The sequence below is a fragment of the Eucalyptus grandis genome, chromosome 5 (genome assembly GCF_016545825.1).
Source record: "Eucalyptus grandis isolate ANBG69807.140 chromosome 5, ASM1654582v1, whole genome shotgun sequence".
Lineage (NCBI taxonomy): Eukaryota > Viridiplantae > Streptophyta > Magnoliopsida > Myrtales > Myrtaceae > Eucalyptus > Eucalyptus grandis.
Genome location: NC_052616.1, coordinates 56,957,650 through 56,979,492, shown reverse-complemented (window position 1 = coordinate 56,979,492; position 21,843 = coordinate 56,957,650). Strand labels below are relative to the sequence as shown.

Here is a 21,843-nt window from a genome sequence, read left to right as displayed (position 1 = left end):
GAGCTATTTGGTGAAGGGGACTTGTAGAATTTGTGTGGGCTTTTTCTTCTATAAATTTGGACATCAAATTGAGGAGTTTGATAAAGTAATTAAAGCCTAAAGTTGATGAAATTCGGATGCTAATATGGGGCTGCAAAGTTGGCTTCAAATTGGTTTAATTGTTGGTTAATATGCTTGAAAGTGATCGAAGGGACAAAGAGGATTACATTGAAGACTCGTGGGACTAAAGCATTCAATGGAATGGATTAAATTGTTGACTTATTGCCCCTCCTTTTTCCCAATCTTCTCATGCATGATCCCTCCCCCATCTTCTTCGCGCAATCTTCCTCCTCCACCGAAGTCCTCAGCTTCGGTCTTCTTTCTTTGCAGCTTCATTTCTTTCGTTTTCCTCTATCCCTCAAACAAAACCACCGCCCCACCATCTTCTGCTTTCCTTCGTGCGTGTCTTCGAAGCCCACACCCTCCACCAACGTTTGTCTCCCTCCTCCAAGTCCACTTCTCTCAATCGAAGCCCAAACGTTGACTCTCTCGCTGGCTCACCGCCTCACGCCCTTAGCCCACGCGTCCCTTCATCCGCGACGTTCAACAGCAGGATCGTCCGAAGCAGCCCAGCCCACTCCACCATTTTCTTCTCTGTCCAACCAGCTTGACGCCAACTTGCTTCCATCTTCGTGCAATTCACCCCATCGAAGCCGAGCCCAACGGCCGCAATTTTCCAGTCAGCTTTGTGGCCCTTTTGGCCCGACCCGGTCTCCGTGTGGCGTCACCGTTTCGGAGTTTATCGCCTGCTGTCGTCGCCGTTGACTCACCGGCTCGCAAATCCGGTGAGTTTACTGACTAAACTATGCTTAGGGAGTTAATTATGCTTAGATGATAATTAGTTTAAGTTAATTAAGGTTTACGTGGTTAGTTTGATTAGATTAGTAATTTAATTATCCAATTTTGCAAGTTAGGTTGTTAGATTAGATTAAGTAATTTAATTATCCAATTTTGCAAGTTAGGTTGTTAGATTAGATTAATTAGAGATTAGATAGGTTGTATTAATTATCTAAATTGGTTCGAATTTTTCTGGGCCCATTTTGGTATTTAATTTAGCATTTTCGACTTGGGTTTGTATTTTTGGCAATTATTGGTAATTAATTAATTAATTTTAATAATTAATTAATTAATTATTTTCCGATATTAGATCGAGATAGCCGGTGACCAGAATTTCGTGCTGATTGCAATGGTGTGTTTGATTTATTTAATTGAATGCTATATTGTGCAATTTGAATTTAAGTTGTAATTTTGGATAATTATCCTAAAATTGAATAATTTCAGTAATTAATTAGAAATTACCAAGGCGTCGGTTTACAACGCCAAAAATGTTTTCAGACATTGTATAAATAGTGGGATTTTCTAAAATAAAGATATTATATTTTTGGTTCAGGTCGACCATGTACCTACACATGATTATTTTTATTGAGTACATTATAACATGATGAAATTAGGCCAAGTTGGGTATTTAATTGAGGAATTGATGTGCAAAGCACAAGATCCTTGGCTAGGAGTAATTTATTGTGGTTTAGTTTCGGTGAGCAAAATTATAGCAGCTTCGGTGAGCACTATAAATATTAGCTTCGATGAGCATTATAGTTATCTAGTAGCTTCAGTGAGCAATAATACTTTAGTAGCTTCGGTGAGCAAATATTATTTAGCAGCTTTGGTAAGCAATAATTGATATAGCAGCTTCGGTGAGCAATATAGACATCAACTTTGGTGAAAAATGAGATATGGATATACCTGTTAGCTTCGGTGAGCTCGACCATTTATAGATGGCATTGATAGTACGGAGTCGAATGAGTCGACTAATTGATGGTTGAATTGAATTGAACTGAATTGTTTGGTTGAGTATATGAATTATACTAACTTGCAGGAAGGATCTGAGGCAAAGGTAAGTCCTCTGACTTGTGCTTGTGCTTAGGTAGCCCTTAGGGCGAATTTCCTTTCTAGTCAGAGTTTAGGGGGTGAACTTGCTGATATATTGTCTCACTCCATTGTGGGCTCAACATTTTCAAGTCCCTAGATGGCGGTCATGGAGGACCCGAAGCCCCGGAGTCTGGGGAGGTGGAGATCAAGTGATCGGCAAACGTGTCTAACTAGTTGGTCATAGGACAGTTTCCTTTTGGTTGAGCCGGTCTTTTGTAGTTAGTCAATATTGTATATAAACCTTATTTATAAAATGCTTGTTTTGGATGTGAATGGTTTCCTGCTTTCCTATCCGAAGCTTTTGGTTGTTAGGGGATTTGTTTCGCTTCCGCATGCGCATTAAAATTTAATGGGTCGGTGATGCGTCCTGGAACGTCACATATTTATCGACTACTGAGGGATGGGCACGCACTTGAGAATCGGGGCGTGACACCCGGTTAGCATATAACCCTTAAATGACATCATCTGAAAGTTGTATATAGTGATTATATGAATGCCAATTTGTATTTAAAGTGATCACTTTAATGCCAAGCATGCCACGTGGACTAGATTTTTTAAATAATTTAATTATAAGAGCCATGTATTGCTATTGACTTGAATTTCTCGCCTTTAGCACTTGGCACTTTAGTGATCGTTTTTTCTTCTAATTGATACTTAAGTGATTTGGCAAATACTCTTAATACTAAAGTGAGAATTATACATAACTTTTGACACTCTCAGTGTCTTTTTGCCTAGGAAGTTGCTTAGACTTATTCTTTAGGTGAGTTGCAATGAATGTGTTACTTGGGTTTGCTAATTTTAGATGACCTGAAGTGACGTTGGGTTCCAAAATCTCAACCACTGTAGGTTTTCTTTGTTCATTTAGAATCTCTTTGGTAACATGGGTGTTGATCTTCTCGAACAAGTACTGAAAAGAACCCCAATAACTAAAACGTGTTCACCACCAATTTCAAAAACAAGGCACGGCATCTGGCGGGACATGTGGAAGAATTTAAGATGTGTTTATTTTGCAAAAAAAGAATGATTTGAAAAATATTTTCTAAAAAATAATTATTTATATCGCTTATAAAAAGAACAAACAAACAAAATTTTCATCATTCACAAAATTTTTTAGATATAAATTATTATCGATAATGAAAATATTTTTATTTGCTTTTTATTCTTAGTGATGCAAATAATCACTTTTAGAAAAATCTTTTTGAATCATTCTTTTTCCACAAAATTAATAGAGTCTAAATTGAAATTTTATGACATACACATACCTCCGTCGCATCAATGGAGGAAGCTAAAGGAAAACGGATCACACTAACTTTTATAATTTTGTTTAACCTCCCTAATAGAAAATTTTCTTTTGATTTTTGCCAATGTAGTCTCTAAATTAAATGTTGTTTGTTCAAATTGATCATTCTATAAAAAAAAAGTAAATGCAAACATTGATATAGTCATTTAGGGTGCATATGATAACATTTTATTCTGGGAACAATTTCCTTTTAGAAATAGTCGTTTTTAATTCTATTTCCATGAACAATTTCTTAGTAAATGAAGGCGATTAATAACTACACAACATTTCCATTCTCGAAATAGAAAAGGAATAGAAATGTGTTTGGAACAATTTACAATTTTTTTTTGTGGCATAAAATTTCTTTTATTTTTTTTAAAGATTTTTTCATTTCTTTTCTTCTTCTTCTTCCTTGCTGCCGCTTGCTAGTGGCCGACGGACGGCGGCGGTCGGTGGACGTGGCGGCCGGTTGCGAGGATGATGCCAGCAGCCGATGGACAGTGATGGTTGGCAGTCGCTGTTGCGGCGGATGGTAGTGGTGGGGACGGCAAGCGACAAGGAAAGGAAAAAAAGAAAAGAAAAAATAACTTATTTTTGAAAATTGTTTCTAGAAATAGGAAGCTGTTTTTTTTTTTTTTTTTTTTTTTTTTCTTTTTTTTGTTCTAAATCAATTCCCCGACTACCTTTCTATTTGGGGAAAAAAATTAATTAATATTACCAAACAGATTTTTGTTATTTTTTCTATTTTGGGAAGTGACGGAAGTGTTGCCATATGCGCCCTTAGTCTCCATTAAATAGTGATATGGTGTAGACGTGACATCCTAGGTCGCTTCTAAATTTTATCTAAGAAATATAAGACAAAACATATATCTTTATAATAGAAAATAAAAGATGAAAGACGTTTGCACTTTTAAAGTTTTTTTTTCCTAAAAGAAAGGCATCATAAACTCAATAAGCATTGAGACCACTTGTGAGGTTGGCTACCACAGTTTAGGGAAAAGGACACTAAAAATGTTAAAAGTTGTATATGGTGCTCACTTTAGTGTTAAGTGTTTTTCTCAGCTCACTTAAGTGCCAAAAAAAAAAAAAAAAACCACTTAAGTGCCTCAAATGAGAAATTCTAGCCAAAATAATATTTTAATATGACTCGACACATTTTTTTCTTAAAAAATTTCAGTCTAAGTGGACATCCAAAACGACGTCGCATGATGATCACTTTTTAATTTAGATTTGCATTGAAGAGATTATTTTTTAACAACAACTGACATTGAAGTATAAATTTCTTATAATGACTAACACTTAATTAATCATTTTTAGCAATAATTAGCACTCAAACGATCTATATTTACAATTTTTAACACTTAAATAATTACTCATCAACTTGTCTACACAACATCATTTAGGGGTTCTATGTTGATTAGGCATGCCGACAAGCCATGTAGGATTGAGAAATTAATAATGACCAAGATTGGAGTTGGCACTTAATTGATTATTTTTTTAAGTGGTACTTAAGCGATCTAAAAGAAATTTCAATTTTTAATACTTCTAGTATCCATCTCCCCAACTTCTTGTTCTAATTCTTGAGAACTAAGACATGCTCGCATCTCTAAAAAATTATGCTAACAGATTTGTATCTATATCTATCTAGGATTACTAGTAACTGCAAAATTGATGCAATTTTTTTTCTACAAATTGCGTATCCATTACTATTACTAAATCAACAGTGATTGATGTATGACATGTAAAGCAGAGACTTACACGTGTTGTATATGTAGGGGAGAGTTCTAATCTCTTCTTAAAATCTTCAAAATACCCTTAAAAATCTTGTCCTACTTTTCTCTCACACCATTGATTTGAATAAGATGGTAGATTGTGGGACCTAAAAATGGACTGTCAATTGATTGTTGTCAATAATGTAATTCTTCAATGCGGAAATTCAAGATAGGTTTATTTTTTTTTTTTTAATCTTCATCATTTTCACAATAAGAGGGATGAAGACATACATTTATCTATAACAATATTGTTGAAAATATTCATTGTAGAAAACTGAAAAATTGAAGAAACATGATTTATCTCTCTTAAACCGCCATTTTCCTTAACATATCTCATCTACAACTTCCTTCTCTTGGGTAGAGAGAGTACTAAATTCTATTTATATAGGCTATCGATAAGTGCCTTTCATCAAAACACATTTTATTTCATAAAAGTCACACATCTGTGGAAGATCAGTAACTTCTCAATAGAATAATACCTTTAATCTTTTCTTAAGATTTGCAACCTTTCATAACCAATGCATTTTAGCACTTAAATATTTATTAACTATTAATTAATAATATCATGTTGGCCACGATAATTCTTACATTACTAATTCGATGCTGAAATTGTTGTGTTCGTATCTTTGAATACGACACGTAGCATGTGGATCTACGCTGAAACCATGCTTGTTAGAAGAGATTGAGAGGGTCGATAAAGGTTCTAAAAACATAACTGTGTTTGGATGGAGGAGAGGGAAGGAAAATGATGAGGGGGGATCAAGTGAGATAACGAGGGATCGATCCAGTTAATTCATGTACATATCGATCCAGTTAATTCATGTACATTCTAAAACCATATGAAGGGATTCGTAGGTATTTGAACGGATTTGTGCGGTACTCAATAAATTTATTCTTCTTTCTCACTTGTAAGACTATTCTTTATCTATTTGTGAATACACAAAAGGCTATTCATATAACAATAATTTCTCCTTTTTCCTTGCTTGCATCTTAACAACCATTTAACTCAATCCCTTTAAATCCTTTCTTTCTTTTTTCTCTAATAATTATCTAAATCCCAGTTTTTTTCTTTCGAATCACCTCATCCAAATTAATTTTAATCTAAAATATGAATGGAACTTCTCTCGTACCTTTCTCTCTTGTACTCTAAGATGTGGCCATGCCCTTTTACTTGTAACATGTGCATTTGTGTGTGTGTGTGTGTGTGGAGGGCATATCAAGAAGACCTGGGAGGAGGCAGCGATTCATGTTGGACCACTAAAGCACCAAAAACGCTTGAACAGAATTTCTTCCTCGAACTTTCATGGACCGACCAGTCTAGAAATGGCGACCGAAACTGTGGTCTTCCTTTCTTTCGTCGTCTTTCATCCTTCTACCATGCGTTTGTCCCACCTCCCGTGGAGCACAAAATTTTCAAATTTGCACCATTCTTTATGTTGTACGATAAGTATTCTTTTGATTCTTATAGCCCTTGTAGTTGTACCTGTAAATGTGTGGACTTTGACTCGGTCGAAGTCCAGGGAAAAAATATATTGAATGAAGAAAAGTGGACTCTGCTCTCGTAATAAGAAGAGGGCAAGCATGAAAGAGAGAAAGCAAAGAAAAGGAAGAAAGGGGAAAGAAGAAAGAGAAAGGAAAAAAAGGAAGGAAGGTTTTGCGCTCACGCTTTGGGGGTCTTGCAAAGCGGAATTTACTTCAATTTGCAATTTTCGGTAAGGATTCAAGCCTTTCATTTTTCTAATTGGAATAGTTCTTTGGAATTATGTTACAAATTGAAAATTATGTCAAATTGGAACTGCAAGGTCTGATTTAAAATTTGTTAGGCTGAAAAATTATGGGTTATTGACTGTCTAGGGTGGTATATAGCTATATGATTTTTGAGAATCTAATTGGAGCTTACAGTTTGCCTGAAAACAAACTTTTGAAATCATTTTAGCGCACATGTTGAACAATAACTCGACCAGCAGCTTTCGGTGCTAAATGTCATCGGTTGTCATCTACATTTTGGGCCAGCCAAACTTAAGATCTTTAAATACTTCGAAAGGGCTTTCTTTTGACAATAAGCACGCTTGAATTGGAGTTCGGTAGAGAGATATCGCATGAGAAAGTTTTTCATGCGAGTGATTGTTCTTCACACTAGTGGTTTTTTTTTGCCATAATTGGTCATTCTTGAGGTCTCTTATGGACACATAGTGAGCGTTTTGACTCTTAGTCAAATATAGTTAAAGTAGCGTTTCACGTGGTTTTGACTCTAATTCTCATTTAATTTATAGGATTATGAGATCTTTGGCTATATATCTAATTATTTGGTTTTGGATATTTCTATGTAAGTGATACTATCTCGTCTTTGAATTTCTAAACTCATATTTTGAAAATGAAAATAATTAGACATATTGTGTGCCAAAAGAAAAAAAAGAAGGTTAAAAGGCAAGAGTGATGTTTAGAGCATATTCAATGCATAAAATCTTGATTGGGCATTTACAACCATTTTAATTATTTGAAATGGTATAGAAAGCATTTTTGGAAACGATTTATGAGTTGATTATTGTGAAATTGTTTGAGAAATGCTTTAGAAATGGATTGCAAAAAGGTTATATGTATTGATTTATTAATCTGATTTATGAAAGGTATTATGTTATAAAAGGTATATGTTTAGTATTGCGAAAACGATTTATGTTGCCAATTCTGGATTGGTTTGTGGAAAGAATTGATGTGTAAAAAGATATATGTTTTGATTTGTATAAATGTGTTTTGATTATAAGGTTGATTCTGGATTGTATTTCTGTTATTAAAAGATGATGGTTTGATGCACAATATCACTATGGAGGGTTTCTAGTTATGCATACTAATTTTTAGGATATCCTTATGGGTCAGCCACAAGTTAATAATGGATGGAGAACTTGTCAAGGAGGAATCTTGGTTGCCTTATCACCAAGCATTGTATCATGATTATTGTTTAATATAGAGCAATAGATTGGATATTAGAACAGACCATTAATATGTGATTGGATGAAATGAATTGATGGAATAGACTTTTGATGTTTGGGATGAGATTGATTAATGGAATAGAACATTGATATGTAAATTGATGAGATTGATCAATCGATTGGATCATTGATATTTGCTTTGAAACTACTTATGAAATTAGTATTTCTAATATGTATAAAGTTTTATTGAAAAGATAAAACTCGTTTTTGATCTCACGCACATGCTATACTATGAATTTGGATTAGATGAGTTTTGGTATGGTTTTGTAAATATGTATAGTAGGTTCTCAACCTGCTTAGGAAGAGATATTGCTCACCCATTTCATTCTAATCTTTTCAGATTCTTTAGCTAGTGACAAATAAGACGAGGGTACTAATGTATATATATGATTCGAGGTGTGACAGTATCCTTCGTAAGCTAATTGCAGCAGACCTTTGAGTCTGAGCCATGTTCGTCAATATTCTTGTTCTGGTTTCTCTGCTAGCCGTTTTGGCTTACGCTCGAGCGACCAGTTTCCTGTACAACCGTTTCGCAATAGGAGAGCTGAGTCTCGATGGGATGGCCTGGGTCAACCCCATGGCCTCCTGAGTATGGGCTACGACGTCAGACAGAATATGGAGAATATGGGCCACGCCTTCCATCCCAAGCCAGTCCAGTTCAAGAACTCGCCAAACAGCTCCGTCTCTTCCTTCTCTGCCACGTTCGTCTTTGCGATCCGACCTCGGGATAGGACTCTGAGCGGCCATGGGATCGTCTTTGTGGTCACGCCCCAGAGAGGCCTCCCGGGGTCCCTGCCTAGCCAATACCTTGGCATGTTCAACAAAACTAACAATGGCAACGCCACCAATCATGTGTTCGGAGTGGAATTCGACACGACCCAGGGCAGCGAATTTCAGGATATCGACAGTAATCACGTGGGAATCAACTTGAACGGGTTGAAATCAGCAATGTCAGCTCCAGCGGGGTATTATGCAGATGGGGGGAAGTTCAAGAACTTGACTCTAATAAGCGGTAAAGCAATGCAAGCCTGGGTGGACTACGATGGCACGGAAAAAAGATCAATGTTACATTGGCTCCGATCAAAGTGCAAAAGCCAGACACTCCCCTTCTGTCTCTTACACGGGATCTCACGTCGGTTATCAACGAGAACATGTATGTTGGCTTCTCATCATCGGCCGGTTGGGTCCAAACTTCTTACTATGTTCTGGGGTGGAGCTTCAGGGTAAATGGAAAGGCTGAGGCACTTGCCCTGTCCCGACTTCCTAAGCTTCCTCAGATCGGTAAAAAGGATATGTCGAAGGTACTGACTATTGGGCTGCCATGGGTGGTTCTTTTCCTCATATCAATCCTGATCTTGAGCGTAATTTATGTGATGAGAAGGAAACGGAAATTTGCCGAGGTGCTCGAAGATTGGGAGAGGGACTACGGCCCGCACCGGTTCAAGTACAAGGACCTTTATATTGCGACAAAAGGATTCCGGGAGCAAGAGCTATTAGGGACTGGTGGGTTTGGTCGGGTCTATAGAGGAAACTTACCCACATCGAACATAGAGATAGCGGTGAAGAGGGTCTCACATGAATCGAGACAAGGTATGAGAGAATTCATAGCGGAGATCATCAGCATTGGTCGGCTACGTCACCGCAACATAGTGTCGCTCCTCGGTTACTGCCGTCGGAAAGGGAGCTGCTCTTGGTTTACGATTACATGAGCAATGGGAGCCTCGACAAGTACCTCTATAACCAACCAAAGATCACCCTCAATTGGAGGCAAAGATTTAGGGTGATCAAAGGAGTGGCATCTGGGCTGCTTTATCTGCATGAAGGCTGGGAGCAAGTCGTGATCCACAGAGATATAAAGGCGAGTAACATCTTGCTAGATGCTGACCTAAATGGAAGACTTGGAGATTTTGGGCTTGCGAGATTATACAACCATGGAGCCGACCCTCAAACGACTCACGTCGCAGGAACGCTTGGTTATCTCGCCCCCGAACACATGCGAACTGGCAAAGCCAGTAGGAGTACGGACTTGTTCGCATTCGGAGTGTTTTTGCTTGAGGTTGCCTGCGGGAGAAGGCCGATCCAGAACCGGGATGCGGAGGACATGATATTGGTGGACTGGGTATTTTCTTGCTGGGACAGAGGTGCCATTCTCGAGGCAAGAGATCCGAAGTTGGGGGCGGAGTTTGTCGAAGAAGAGATGGAATTGGTGCTGAAGCTTGGGTTGATGTGTTCCCACCCCGAGCCGCTGATGAGGCCAAGCATCCGTCAAGTTTTGCATTACTTGGAGGGTGATATTCCAATGCCGGAGTTGTCGTCCATCGGCAGCAGGTTAACATTCGGTCATCACGAAGGTTTTGATGATTTGGCCATGTCTCCGTCCTCCATGGAAAAGGCATTTCAGCAATCATCTTCTGTCGTAGAATCGCTTCTCTCAGGTGGGCGATGAGCCTCATAGTTTTAGTTTCTAATCTTATTCCATGCTCTTTATTTGGGGAACATCGATATGGCCTAGGCTCCAAGAGTCACTCTATTACTAGTCGGTGGAAGGATCGGTAATATACACGCCCGTAGTTTTGACATGGCTAAAAATTGGCTGCCGCCACTGGCTGCTTCTCCCCGGCTTCGTTCACTGATTGGTGTACTTTATTATTGTCCTGTAGGCCTAATCACACCACATCAATCCCCACATCACCAAAAAAAAAATCATTTTTCTCTCCCCTCCTCTGTTTTACCCTTACTCCCTCTCAGTTTTAGTCATTTATTCCTTTGGCTGCACCGCAACTATTTACGAAATCGAGTCCCATCACAATCCTCATCGTGGTCGTCTCTCGAAGCCGCGTCGGTCGCTGCCGTTACCAGGCACCATGATGGCACACTCCGTCTTTTTGTTCCACCGCGAAATCATAGCCAAAGCGAAAGAAAGAGGACGGATCTGGAAATGGTCCTGACAGGGTCATGGTGGTCTCGGACGTGGCCATGTCGGTTGACAGTGGTGGTGCTGACCGTGCTGGGGGCATGGGGTATGGATTCTTTCCGTCCCGTGCCCATCCCTATAAAAATCCTCAAGCTTGTTTAGCAAAAGTATGTTGGGCCTAATACGTAAAACCTCAACTAAAAGCAAGAAGCGACGGACGGGTAATAACACCATCCTTGAGATTACTACAAATCTAAGCCAAATGTTGTGACAGTTGAGATGCTTGTCAAATACCTCTAAAAGCTGCAACACCCCTTTTCTTGATGATAAATTAAGCTGAATAACCATTGAGTTTTGTTTTTATTCATTGCGTGGGTTTACGTGAGTCATTGAGTTAAGTTTATGGGTGAGGGTGGATCTTTTTTAATTTGAGTTTAAGTAATTTGGCAAAATATCGACAGACTAATTTAGAGCCTATTTTACCCAAGGGTCGATCTGGTCGGTTTGGCTCTAAGTAGTGTCACGCTCCGATCCTCGAGCGCGTGCCCATTCCTGCTTGGTTGATATAAATATGCGACTTCTCAGGACGAGTCATTGACCCTTTCATTTTTAATTACGCATGTGGAAGCAAAACAAATCCCCTGATAACCAAAAGCTCGGGATATGAAAGTAGGCCACCCAAAGCAAACCTTTTATAAACATACAAGGTTCATATATACAACACTGGTCTATCTACAAAAGACCGCTCAACAAAAGGGAACTGTCCTAAGACCAACGAGTCGATATATTTGCCGATCCTTCGGTCTCCACCTCCCGCACGGGGCTTCAGGTCCTCCACGACCGTCATCTAAGTGAAAGTGCTAGTATGAACACCTAGAGAGGGGTGAATAGGTGTAAAAACAAATTCTGCAAAATGCAGTGAAAACCTTTACTTTTAACCCTAGTCTGAATAACAACAAACTTTTGAAACTGAGTCTGAAGAGTAACAGACTTTGAGCGAGTTTAGACTTTAGCAAGTTAAATAGAACTGCGAACAAAATAAAGAGATTCAGGGAAGAGAATAAGAACACAAGGTATATAGTGGTTCGGCTTAATCCAAGCCTACGTCCTCTCTCCCATGCTAATAGCCTTCTTAGCTGGATTCCACTATACAATTAACAAGAGATTACAACTTTGAGTGCAAACACTTAGTAGTAGATCACACTATCTCACTAAGTCACTCTTTTGGTATTTCTCTCACGATCACAAACGTTTAAGCTCACAAGAGACAAATGTATGATCGAAGGTCGCTCAGACTTTGGAATTATAAATTCTACGCTCTGTCTCTTACTTGCTCATCGGTCCTTGATCTCCTTAAATACTCCTCCACTTCCAAACTAGCCATTGGATAGTATCTTGAGGATTGTCTTCCAATCTACCCGTTGGACAGATCTGTATCTAGAAGATTTGGTAGCCGTTGAGTGACAAAAGTAGAATTCCAAATTGATTCCGATCGCCCATACAAACAGAATCTTGGTTTCTATAAATAGAGCTTCTTCGTATAGAAAGTTCTTGTCTTCAATATCTAATCGTCAATCAATTAGATTGAGTCAATCAAATCAATCTTGACGTAGAATTCAAACCAAATCACTAGCCGTTGTATAATTGGGGCTTGTGTTACGTTCTGTCGAATCTGGATGTAAAGTCTGAGAGTAATAGACTTTACAATCTGAGTCTGAACATATTCTGCTTCTAAATAGATTTAGCTTTAAGGTCTGAACACCGTCTGAATAAGTTCTGCTTCAGTATAGAGTCCGTCTTCTGGTTCTTTATCAACATTCAGTCTGGAATTTGTCAGAGTGGATAGACTTCTAATGTAGAACAAACTTTGACACTAAATTTTGGCAGTCTTTAGACTTTGACATAGAAATCTAGAAATCTTTAGAATATACTTTGAACATGTGTTACGTTCAGTCTTCTGGTTCTTCTAAGTATAGACTTTGATAATATCCTTTACATGTTCTATCATCTGCATGGTCTATTACTTAACCATTAAACACATTAGTAGCCTTTGATTTATTTTGTCATTTTCAAAACATCATAAGAGATTTCCCTAACACTAAGGACTTGAAAATGGTTATACAATAACCATGAGACAATGTCTCAGCAAGTTTACCCCCTAAACTCCGACTATGAAGGAAATACTCCCCAAGGGCTACCTAAGCACAAGCATGAGACAGAGGACTTACCTTTGCCTTAGATCCTTCCTGCATGTCAGTATAATCAAATACCCGACCAAACAATTTAATTCAATTCAATTCAACAATCAATTAGTCGACTCATTCAACTTCATACCATCGATGCCATCTATAAACTCTATCAATTTGAACACTGCTCACCTAAGCTGCTAGATCAATTATTGCTCACTAAAACTGCTAGATCAACTATTGCTCATCGAAGCTGCTAGATAACATGTGCTCGCTAAAGCTACTGAATTATTATTGCTTGCCAAAGCTGATATCTATAGTGCTCATTGAAGCTGCTAAAGTATTATTGTTCACCAAAACTACTAGAGATCTATAATGATCTTAATGCTCCCCGAAGCTGCTATAGATCTATCTTACTCACCTAAGTTGATTTGGTAATTAAGGACCACTTTTGGTGTCAACACCCGACACATGGTATTTTCCAATACAACCATCACTCAATTTTACAAACATAACAATCAATTGAACAAACTAACCACACTACCGTGATCGGTGCGAAATTATAACAAACGGCTCTCCCGGTATAAATTCCGGAAAATATTAATTAATTAATAATTATAAATTCCGAAAATTAATTTAATTTAAATATTAAATAATATAATTAAATAATATATAATTTAAATAACTAAATAATTAAATGCAATAATTAATTAAAAGTATAATTAAGATTATACTAATGTAATTACATAATTATACTAATTAATCCATCCACCAATCTAATCATGTACATAATCTAATCAACATTTAATTAAACTAATCTAACCACCTAAACATGCTTAGCAAAATCTAAAACCCCTTAAGCATAATTAACTCTCTAAGCGAGTTTAGTCGGTAAACTCACCGGCTTAATGTGAAAACCGGTTCACCCCGACCACGGCGTGACGGCGGCCGAAACTCGGGTTTGCGGTGTCGTCAACGGGCTTGGACCGGACCCAAAACTAGTCCGACAAATCTCAGCCCAAACTGATTTGTTATTGAGTTGGGTGGGCTTGCTTCACGGGTTGTTGGACTGACTTCAAGTGGGCTGAATTGCTGAATTCTTAGGCCAAATTGTTGCAACAAAGATGGGCTTCGAAAGGCTTGCGGCTGAAATTCACGTGGGCTGAAGGTGGCATTGGAGTTTGCGGGCTTGCTGCCGTTGGGCTGACTTGCGTGGGCTCGTGGACTAAGCCGCCCGAAGCAGCGAAGGAAGTGATACTGAGGACGTGGACGAAGAGGGCAGCGAGAGAGACGGGACCAGCTGGTGTCAAAGATGGGGAAGAGAGCTTCAGTTTGTTGTTGGATTGACTAGACGCGGTAGCTGAAATTCGTGGCTGCATGGAGGAAAGATGCAGGGGAATTCGGCTTCGGTGGAGAACTTCGTTGGCTGCTGGAGTTGAACTTTGACTTAGCAGCTTCATGGGGGATGGACGTGGCAGCAAATGGAGAACTCGGTGGGAAGCAAATGTTTCAGGGCAGTTGGATTGAAGATCCGGTGGAAACGTGGGCGTGTGGCGGTCGACTGGAAGACTTTTGGTGGAGGCTGGAGTCAACAAACCATTGAAGTTGTTGACCGAGTGGAGGGTTGGGAGACCAAAGATGATGGAGGTGTGAGCTGGCTGTCGAAGGAGAAGCGATGGGCAAGCAGACAGGTCTTCAAAGAAGCAAATTGAAAAGAAGAAAAAGGCAGGACAGCTGAGGTCTTCAATGAAGTAGAAACATGAAGAAGATAAGGCAGTCGAGACGTGCTCGGGAAGCTTGGAAAAATGGGGCCTAAAAGTCAGCAAATTATATCCCCTTAATTAAACACATGTCCCCTAATTCTTTCTTGAAAATAAATCCACCAAAAATCAAATTTTGAAGCCAAATTTTGTAGCCCCTTCCATGGTTCCGAATTTCACCATATAAGCTTCAATTCTTCCACGAAATTTCCCAATTCGACGTCCAATTTGATGAAGAAGAAAGCCCATAAAATTTTTACAAGTCCCCAACACCCAAAGGCTCAACTTAGAAGTCCAAATTTCCTTCGACTTAGCCAATCCAAATTTCCGTTATTTTTCAATAACATCCAAATCGATTTTCCGTAAAAATCTCAGAATCTCCGAAAATTCTTCAAAGGATGAGTCAACGTTCCTAAAATAGATCATGACACGACATAACTTTCAATTTCTGAAATCGGGTTCAAATTTGTGGTTAATTTTAATCAGATGTGATTTTAGCGTGACTTAACCTACCAAATAGCTTTTAGGAATTTTTGATGCAATGACCCGCGGTCGATTTTCTTTGAGCCACAACATATCTCTTCGACACATTGGTGACTCTCAATGGTCATGAAAATCTCGAGGTTTCAAATATGGACACAGGGTACCCAAAATGATAGAAAATTGATCTAGTGCCAATCGACAAGAATTTTGCAATCAGGTGGAATCACCCACACTTTGATCACACATCTTAATCAAATTGACCTGTCTCCAGTCTCTAATTGATTTTTAATTGTGTTGTAATGTCCCTTGTAGACTAGCACGGTCAAGCAGTTGATTTCTATTCGAATTCTCAAGTCTATTGCATTTAAAATCCCTTAATGGCTTCACCTGATAGGTCGGTTATCTCATGAGTAGCCATCTCAGATAAAAGCACTATAGTCGCGTCGATGAAAGACCCAACTTATCCAATCGAAATCAAAATTAAATTGAACCAACTTCATTAGTCTGTCAACCACTACCCCAAATGGAATCATTACCCCTATGATTTCTTGATAGGTTTTGTCGCGACCTCCCCGAAGCGGGTTGGACCACCTAAGGGTTCGGCTAATGGATTGTTAAGCCTAGACTTAACTCGGACCCTCCCAAGCCCATACCAATTCGCGACTTAGGTTCAAGTTCTTAATATGCAAATGATGTTTATTATGGAGTCGCTACTAATCTATTTTTGGTGGGTCGATTAGAAATCCAAGTAAAGTAATGGGAGAATTACTTCACTCCTACGAACTATAGATTGTGAGTTCGAGGACTTGGTTACACTAGATTTCTTTAATGCCCTTTCGGTACCATTCTTTTATTTTCAAAAATGTTTTTGCAGGCAGCTTTAATTGATTTTAATTTATCTTCCTAACATGTGAGGTGATCATGCGGGTGCGCAAACCACCAATTTAACACCCAAGAAAGCGATGAATAAATTGCAGGATTTACCTCATGGCAACGAAATCATCTGTATTGTTAGATCAGAATTCACATCAACAGACCTAGATATGATTTCTAATTAACACGCGATTTCTTTTTTTTGTTTTTACTTATTTAATGAGAATCATGCAATATGCAATGCATGCTACTAATCTAACATAGAATGGCATTACAATGTGTTCTAAACTACATGACATGAGTAAAATATTTTTTTTTTTTGTGTTTTCTTAATGAACATGCAATAATTAAATATGCAAATCAGAATGACCTAATTATAATGACGGGCAATTTTTAATTAAATGAGCCCTAATTCTACATGGCGTGCATTTTATGAACCTAATCCCACATGATGTGCACATGATTTTTTTATCTTTTTTATATTATTTTTTATGAAAATTCGTAATTAAAATCACTAAAAATAAAAAAATCTAACTAAAGCGAGACATTATCTATTTTAAGTTAGGATTAGACTAATCTAAATCCTATCTTAACTTAGAAAATTATCTCATCATGCAATTTTATTTCAAAAGATATTATCTAACCTAGATATCATCTAAACATGCATTTAAAAAAACTAACTTTTTTATCATGTAATTTTATCTAGGAAAATCAATTCTAATCTACATGATATGCAAATGCAATTTTTTTGTATTTTTGAGATAAACAAAACAATTCAAAGATACCAAATCCTCCATGGTTGTTTCGCTAATAAAATCAATAAATTGATCTTAAGCCTTAAAGACCAAAATATTAATTTTATTCCCGCGTGATTAATTATTCCATCTAAAGCCTTATAGATGGAATAAAAATTTGTATGCGGTTGCGAATTAGGTGGTACGTCAGGGATTTTCAAACATGCATTAAGAAATATTTCAAATGAAGAGACAAAACAAAACAAAATAAATCTATCTAATTTGGTTCAAGAAAGCTACCTAGTTTAGATAATTCGTTTTCAAAACGAGACCGGCGGCAAAGGTTCACGAACACGATTTGCGTTGGGGTCAGCTTAGTGGCAGCGACTACACAGCTCACGGTGTGGGCGAACTTGCGGAGATGGAGCTCGCGGACGTTGGCAGAGGACGCAAAGCTGAAGTCAATGGTCAGGGTGACTTTCGTTTGGCCTCTACCAAAAACAACATATCCCACCAGGTGTTGCTCCACGTGTCTCTCTTCTCTTCACTACTCAACTATTTGAATTATGTTATCCCCTCGTGAAAGCTCAACCTGCATGAAAAACATTTAAAAGAAACTGTTGAAGAATCACGCTGCAGCTCGCGACAAAGGCAAGCTCGCACTGGAGGGGCAGCGTGGCAACAGATGCGGGTTAAGTGCAACTCGGCTAGTCATGCGGCGAGGGTGTCAATACTTAGGAAAGGCTTCTCACGTCTTTCTCCAAAAGACAAGGGATAACCTGCAACACAAAATTCATGAGGAAGGAAAGTCCTCGTTGAAAGCCTAGCTGCCAGACTTCACCAGTCAATGTGAATGTCCTGCAAAGAAAGAGAAAGTGGTCTTTTTGTTCCTTTTTTATTTGCTCTTTATGTGCCCCCTTTTCTCTACGTCGGTGGACTTCAGAAGAACGGTGATTCGCCGGTACTACAACTTCTCAGTTTAGAATGGTCAGGCTCGAGTTTGGACAGCGGCTCGCCGTTATTGCTGGGGATTTCGCGGATGGCTTGTAGAGCTGGAACTTGAAGTCAGGGCAGAGCAGCGGGTGGCGTTGCCGGTGTAGGACACGGGCGACGGCGGAGGCAGGAGCTGTGACGGGCGAGCAGAGGCACGGCTATGGGTGCAGGCGTCGGGCGGAGGGTAGCAGCGACTGAGAGGACTCGGCGACGGGTGCTGCAGCTTGCAGGCGTCTCTCGTTGCTTCGAGCTGCAGGAGGCGAGTGAGCGGAGGTGACGGTGACAGGTGCGTAGACGGCGCTCGGAGGCAGATGCTCACGGCGTCGGACGACGGGGGGAAGGGTGACGCGTTGCGGGGCGCGGTCGTCGGAGGGTGGTGCTCGAGCGGAGACGCGGGCGTCGCAGGTTGGATCTGAGGGTGTCGGGCGCTGGGTTGCAGGGCGCGGGCAGTGGTGCGGCGACGGCGTCAGGTTGCTGCGGAGGTGCAGTGACGATGATCAGGCCGAGGCGCGGTCACGGACGAGAAGAGGAGCGGAGACGGCGACGGCGTTCGGAGCTCCTGCGACGAACGGCGGTGCGAGCACGTGGGTGGTGCTCACACAGGGGATGGCCGGCGGAGTGGCGGTGACTGGTGGTGCGGCTGGGCAGACAGCAACAGTTTTGCTGCTGAGGTCGAACGACGTAGGAGCAGAAGCTTCGTCGCGGCTAGGGGCGAAGTGGGCGGCGGTGGTCGTCGCAGCGGGACCGGAGCAGGCGAGCTGGCCGTCGCGGGAGGCGGAGTGGAAGCGGGTCGGTCGGCGCAGGGGCAGCCGAGCGGCTAAGGAACCTCCGAAGAAGATGAACAGAGGGGTCTTTTCCTCTTTTTTTTTTTTTTTTTTTTCTGCTGTTCGGTCACTTCTTTTCTCGTCTCTCTCTCACGTCTCACTCTCTGCAGTCTCTCTCTCTGTGCTTTTTCTCTTCTTTTTTTAATCTCCTCCCCCTGACTTCATATTTTCTTCTTTCTCTCTGACGAGAGTCTCTCCTCTTTTTTCTCTCAACTCATGTCTCTCCACACGGGCTTTCTTTCTTTTTAATAGCTCTCACAATCCTCTCAAGGGAATCTTTTCGTTTTTTCCTTCCCCCCTTTTGCTCCCTTTTTTTTTCTAACGAGACTCTATCTCTCTTAATCTCTTTTTTTTTTTCACTCGTCTATATGTCTCTCTCGCGGGCCTTTTTCATGGATTTTTTTGTGTTCTCTGGCCTCCCCCTTTTCGTTTGCATTCTCAAGCCTTATTTATAGGCTCGGACTTTACCGCCTCACGTTGCCGCCGACTTCAGTGTGAATTGAGAACAGCCGCAACTTTTCTTCACGTCCACGTACAAGTTAGCAAGTTGAACCTTGCTTCCTGTTTCTTGAAGACTCCACTAGCTGCTATAATATATTATAATGTGTGCCCCTTCTTTTGACTTTCTTCTCCAATCGATTTGCTCTCCAGGAAGGAGAGAATTCATTGCAACAACACACTATAAAATATTATAAAATTGTGATCCCTTTCTCTTGCCTATCTTCTCACGTCTTCCCCATTTTGTGCATGCATGTGCATGCATTAATGAGGGAGAGAAAAAGTGGACGCTCATGGATTCTTTTTCTTTGCTTCATGCTTGCGGCTACTTGTCCCTCCCTTCTATAGGATTGCCACAACTTTTTGACTTTTCTTGCTTGTTACCGCTTCTTTCTTCAGCAAATTTCTCGCTGCTTCACCAAGACTGATAATCCACACTTGATAGAGCATATTATATAATATATCATGGGCTCATTTTGCTTCTCTAAGGGTTCCTCTAGAGTCCGCACGTCCGCCGAATTTGTGTGTGCATGCGCATGCATTAATGAGGGAGAGACAACGGACGTGCAAGAACTTCCTTCCTCTTTTTTTTTGACTTTCGCTCTTTTGCATGCTCAGACCAGTGGAGAGAGACCGTCTTTTTGTGCATGTAATCGACCATGAGCCGCTGCGTCTTGTTGCCTTTTGGTATCTATGCAAATGCGACTACATGAAAATGCAATTTTACTATTTTTTTTCTTAGGGGTTAAAGATTAATCCCTAAATTTTCATGTAATTAATTACTAAATGATTAATCAAAATTTAGGTGTCAACAAGTTTGTCACAAGGTTCATTGTAATGTGCACTCGTTCCCACTCGGGAACCTCGAGAGGTTACAAGAGTCCTCGCAGCTTGCATTACTGAACTTCCACTTACTAGCCATTTGACACTTGTAACCTGTCCGGCGATATCTATCTTTATATTGGTTTACTGATCGAGCTGACGCCAATTCTAACCTACTTTGCATTGTCTGGTTGAATATTGCAACTGCTACAGTGAATTTTTGACAAGGTCTCTTCCCTGAGTGCTACATCGTCAGGTACACTCAATTACTCTTGGAACTTGAGTGTTCAATCTTTAGAAATCTGAAAGTCAGCCTCTCTCTTATCAGTATCCTCTTGAAGGATCTTCTGAACATCCCGGTCTATCAACTAAAGTATCTGATTTTAACCTGAATATTCGGTTCAATGTTGAGGGTGGCCTTAAATTCAAAAGGTGGCCTACCTCAAATTTGAAAACCGAATTTTGAACCCTTTTCAAGTAAAGTCCATACTTTAACCAGCCTATGCACAATTGAAGACTCTCGACTCAACGCCTCAATGACTTCTTTTGTTCTTCCAGGGTGATACCATATATCACCATCCTAGTCCTTCAAAAGTTCTGATTCACAGCACTATCTCATATTCAATTCATTCTGAGAGAATAAATACTGGAGACTTTGTTGGTCAGCGAAAATCCAAAATTTTTCTCCACACAATTAACATCTTCAAATCTTCAGTATGAAAATTAATGCTGCGAGTTTTAGGTCATGCCTCGGGTAGTTCAACTTGCGAGATCACAGTTGACGGAACGCGTATTCAACAATCCTACTATGTTGCATCGATACGCAATCCAGTCCCTTAAACGACACATCACTATAGATCTCGTGTCCTCCAGGACCAGATGGAATGATCAGCGCAGGTGTGGTAGTCAGCTTTAATTTAAGCTCTTGGAAACTACACTTGCACTTGTCTATCCCCACGAACTTTTCTTCTGTCTTCAGTAGTTGAGTCAACGGCGACACTGATGCTGAAATTCTTTCCACGAACTTTCTGTAGTAATTTGTCCAACCCAAACGACTTATGATCTCTATTACTATTGTTGGTCTTGGTCCACTAATAACTGCTTCGATCTCGGTCGGGTCCATGGAAATTGCTTCACCTGAAATCACGTGACATAAGAACGCTACACGAGTCAGCCAAAACTTGTACTTGCTTAGCTTAGCACACTATCCATGCATTCTCAAGGTCTGAAGTACCATTCTCAGATGACTCTCGTGCTCCCCAGCATTCCTCGAATACACCAGAATACCATTGATAGACACGATCACAAATTGATCTAGATATTCTTTGAACACTCGGTTTGTCAAATCAATGATAGCAGCTGGAACGTTCGTCAGACCAAACGGTATTACAGTACTCTCGTAATAGTCAATTCGAGTGCTAAACATTGACTTCGACCTATCCTTATTTTTGGCCCTTAGCCGATGATACCCTATCCTCAAGTCGACCTTTGAAAGTATCGACACTCTTGCAACTAGTCACACAATTTGTCGATCTTTGGTAATAAACACTTGTTCTTGATCATCACTTGATTGGGTTGACGATAGTCAATGCCTAGGTATAATGAACCATCTTTCTTTCTTACAAACAAAACTAATGCTCTCCAAGGTGATGCACTGGCATGAATAAATCCCTCATCCAGTAATTCTTGCATCTGCACCATCAGTTCTTTCAACTTAGACAACGACATCTGGTAAGGAGCCTTTGAGATT

At 39.9% G+C, this 21,843-nt stretch overlaps 1 protein-coding gene and 1 pseudogene across 1 annotated transcript; both read left to right on the top strand.

The window, feature by feature from the left end:
• LOC108953866 overlaps positions 1–21,843 on the top strand; it is a 101,446-nt pseudogene that overhangs the window by 49,388 nt on the left and 30,215 nt on the right.
• LOC104445534 (L-type lectin-domain containing receptor kinase IV.1) lies at positions 8,455–10,452 on the top strand. The gene is given in 4 exon segments (XM_010059432.3): positions 8,455–8,575; positions 8,578–9,048; positions 9,051–9,686; positions 9,689–10,452. Coding segments are annotated over 4 exon segments (1,992 nt in total).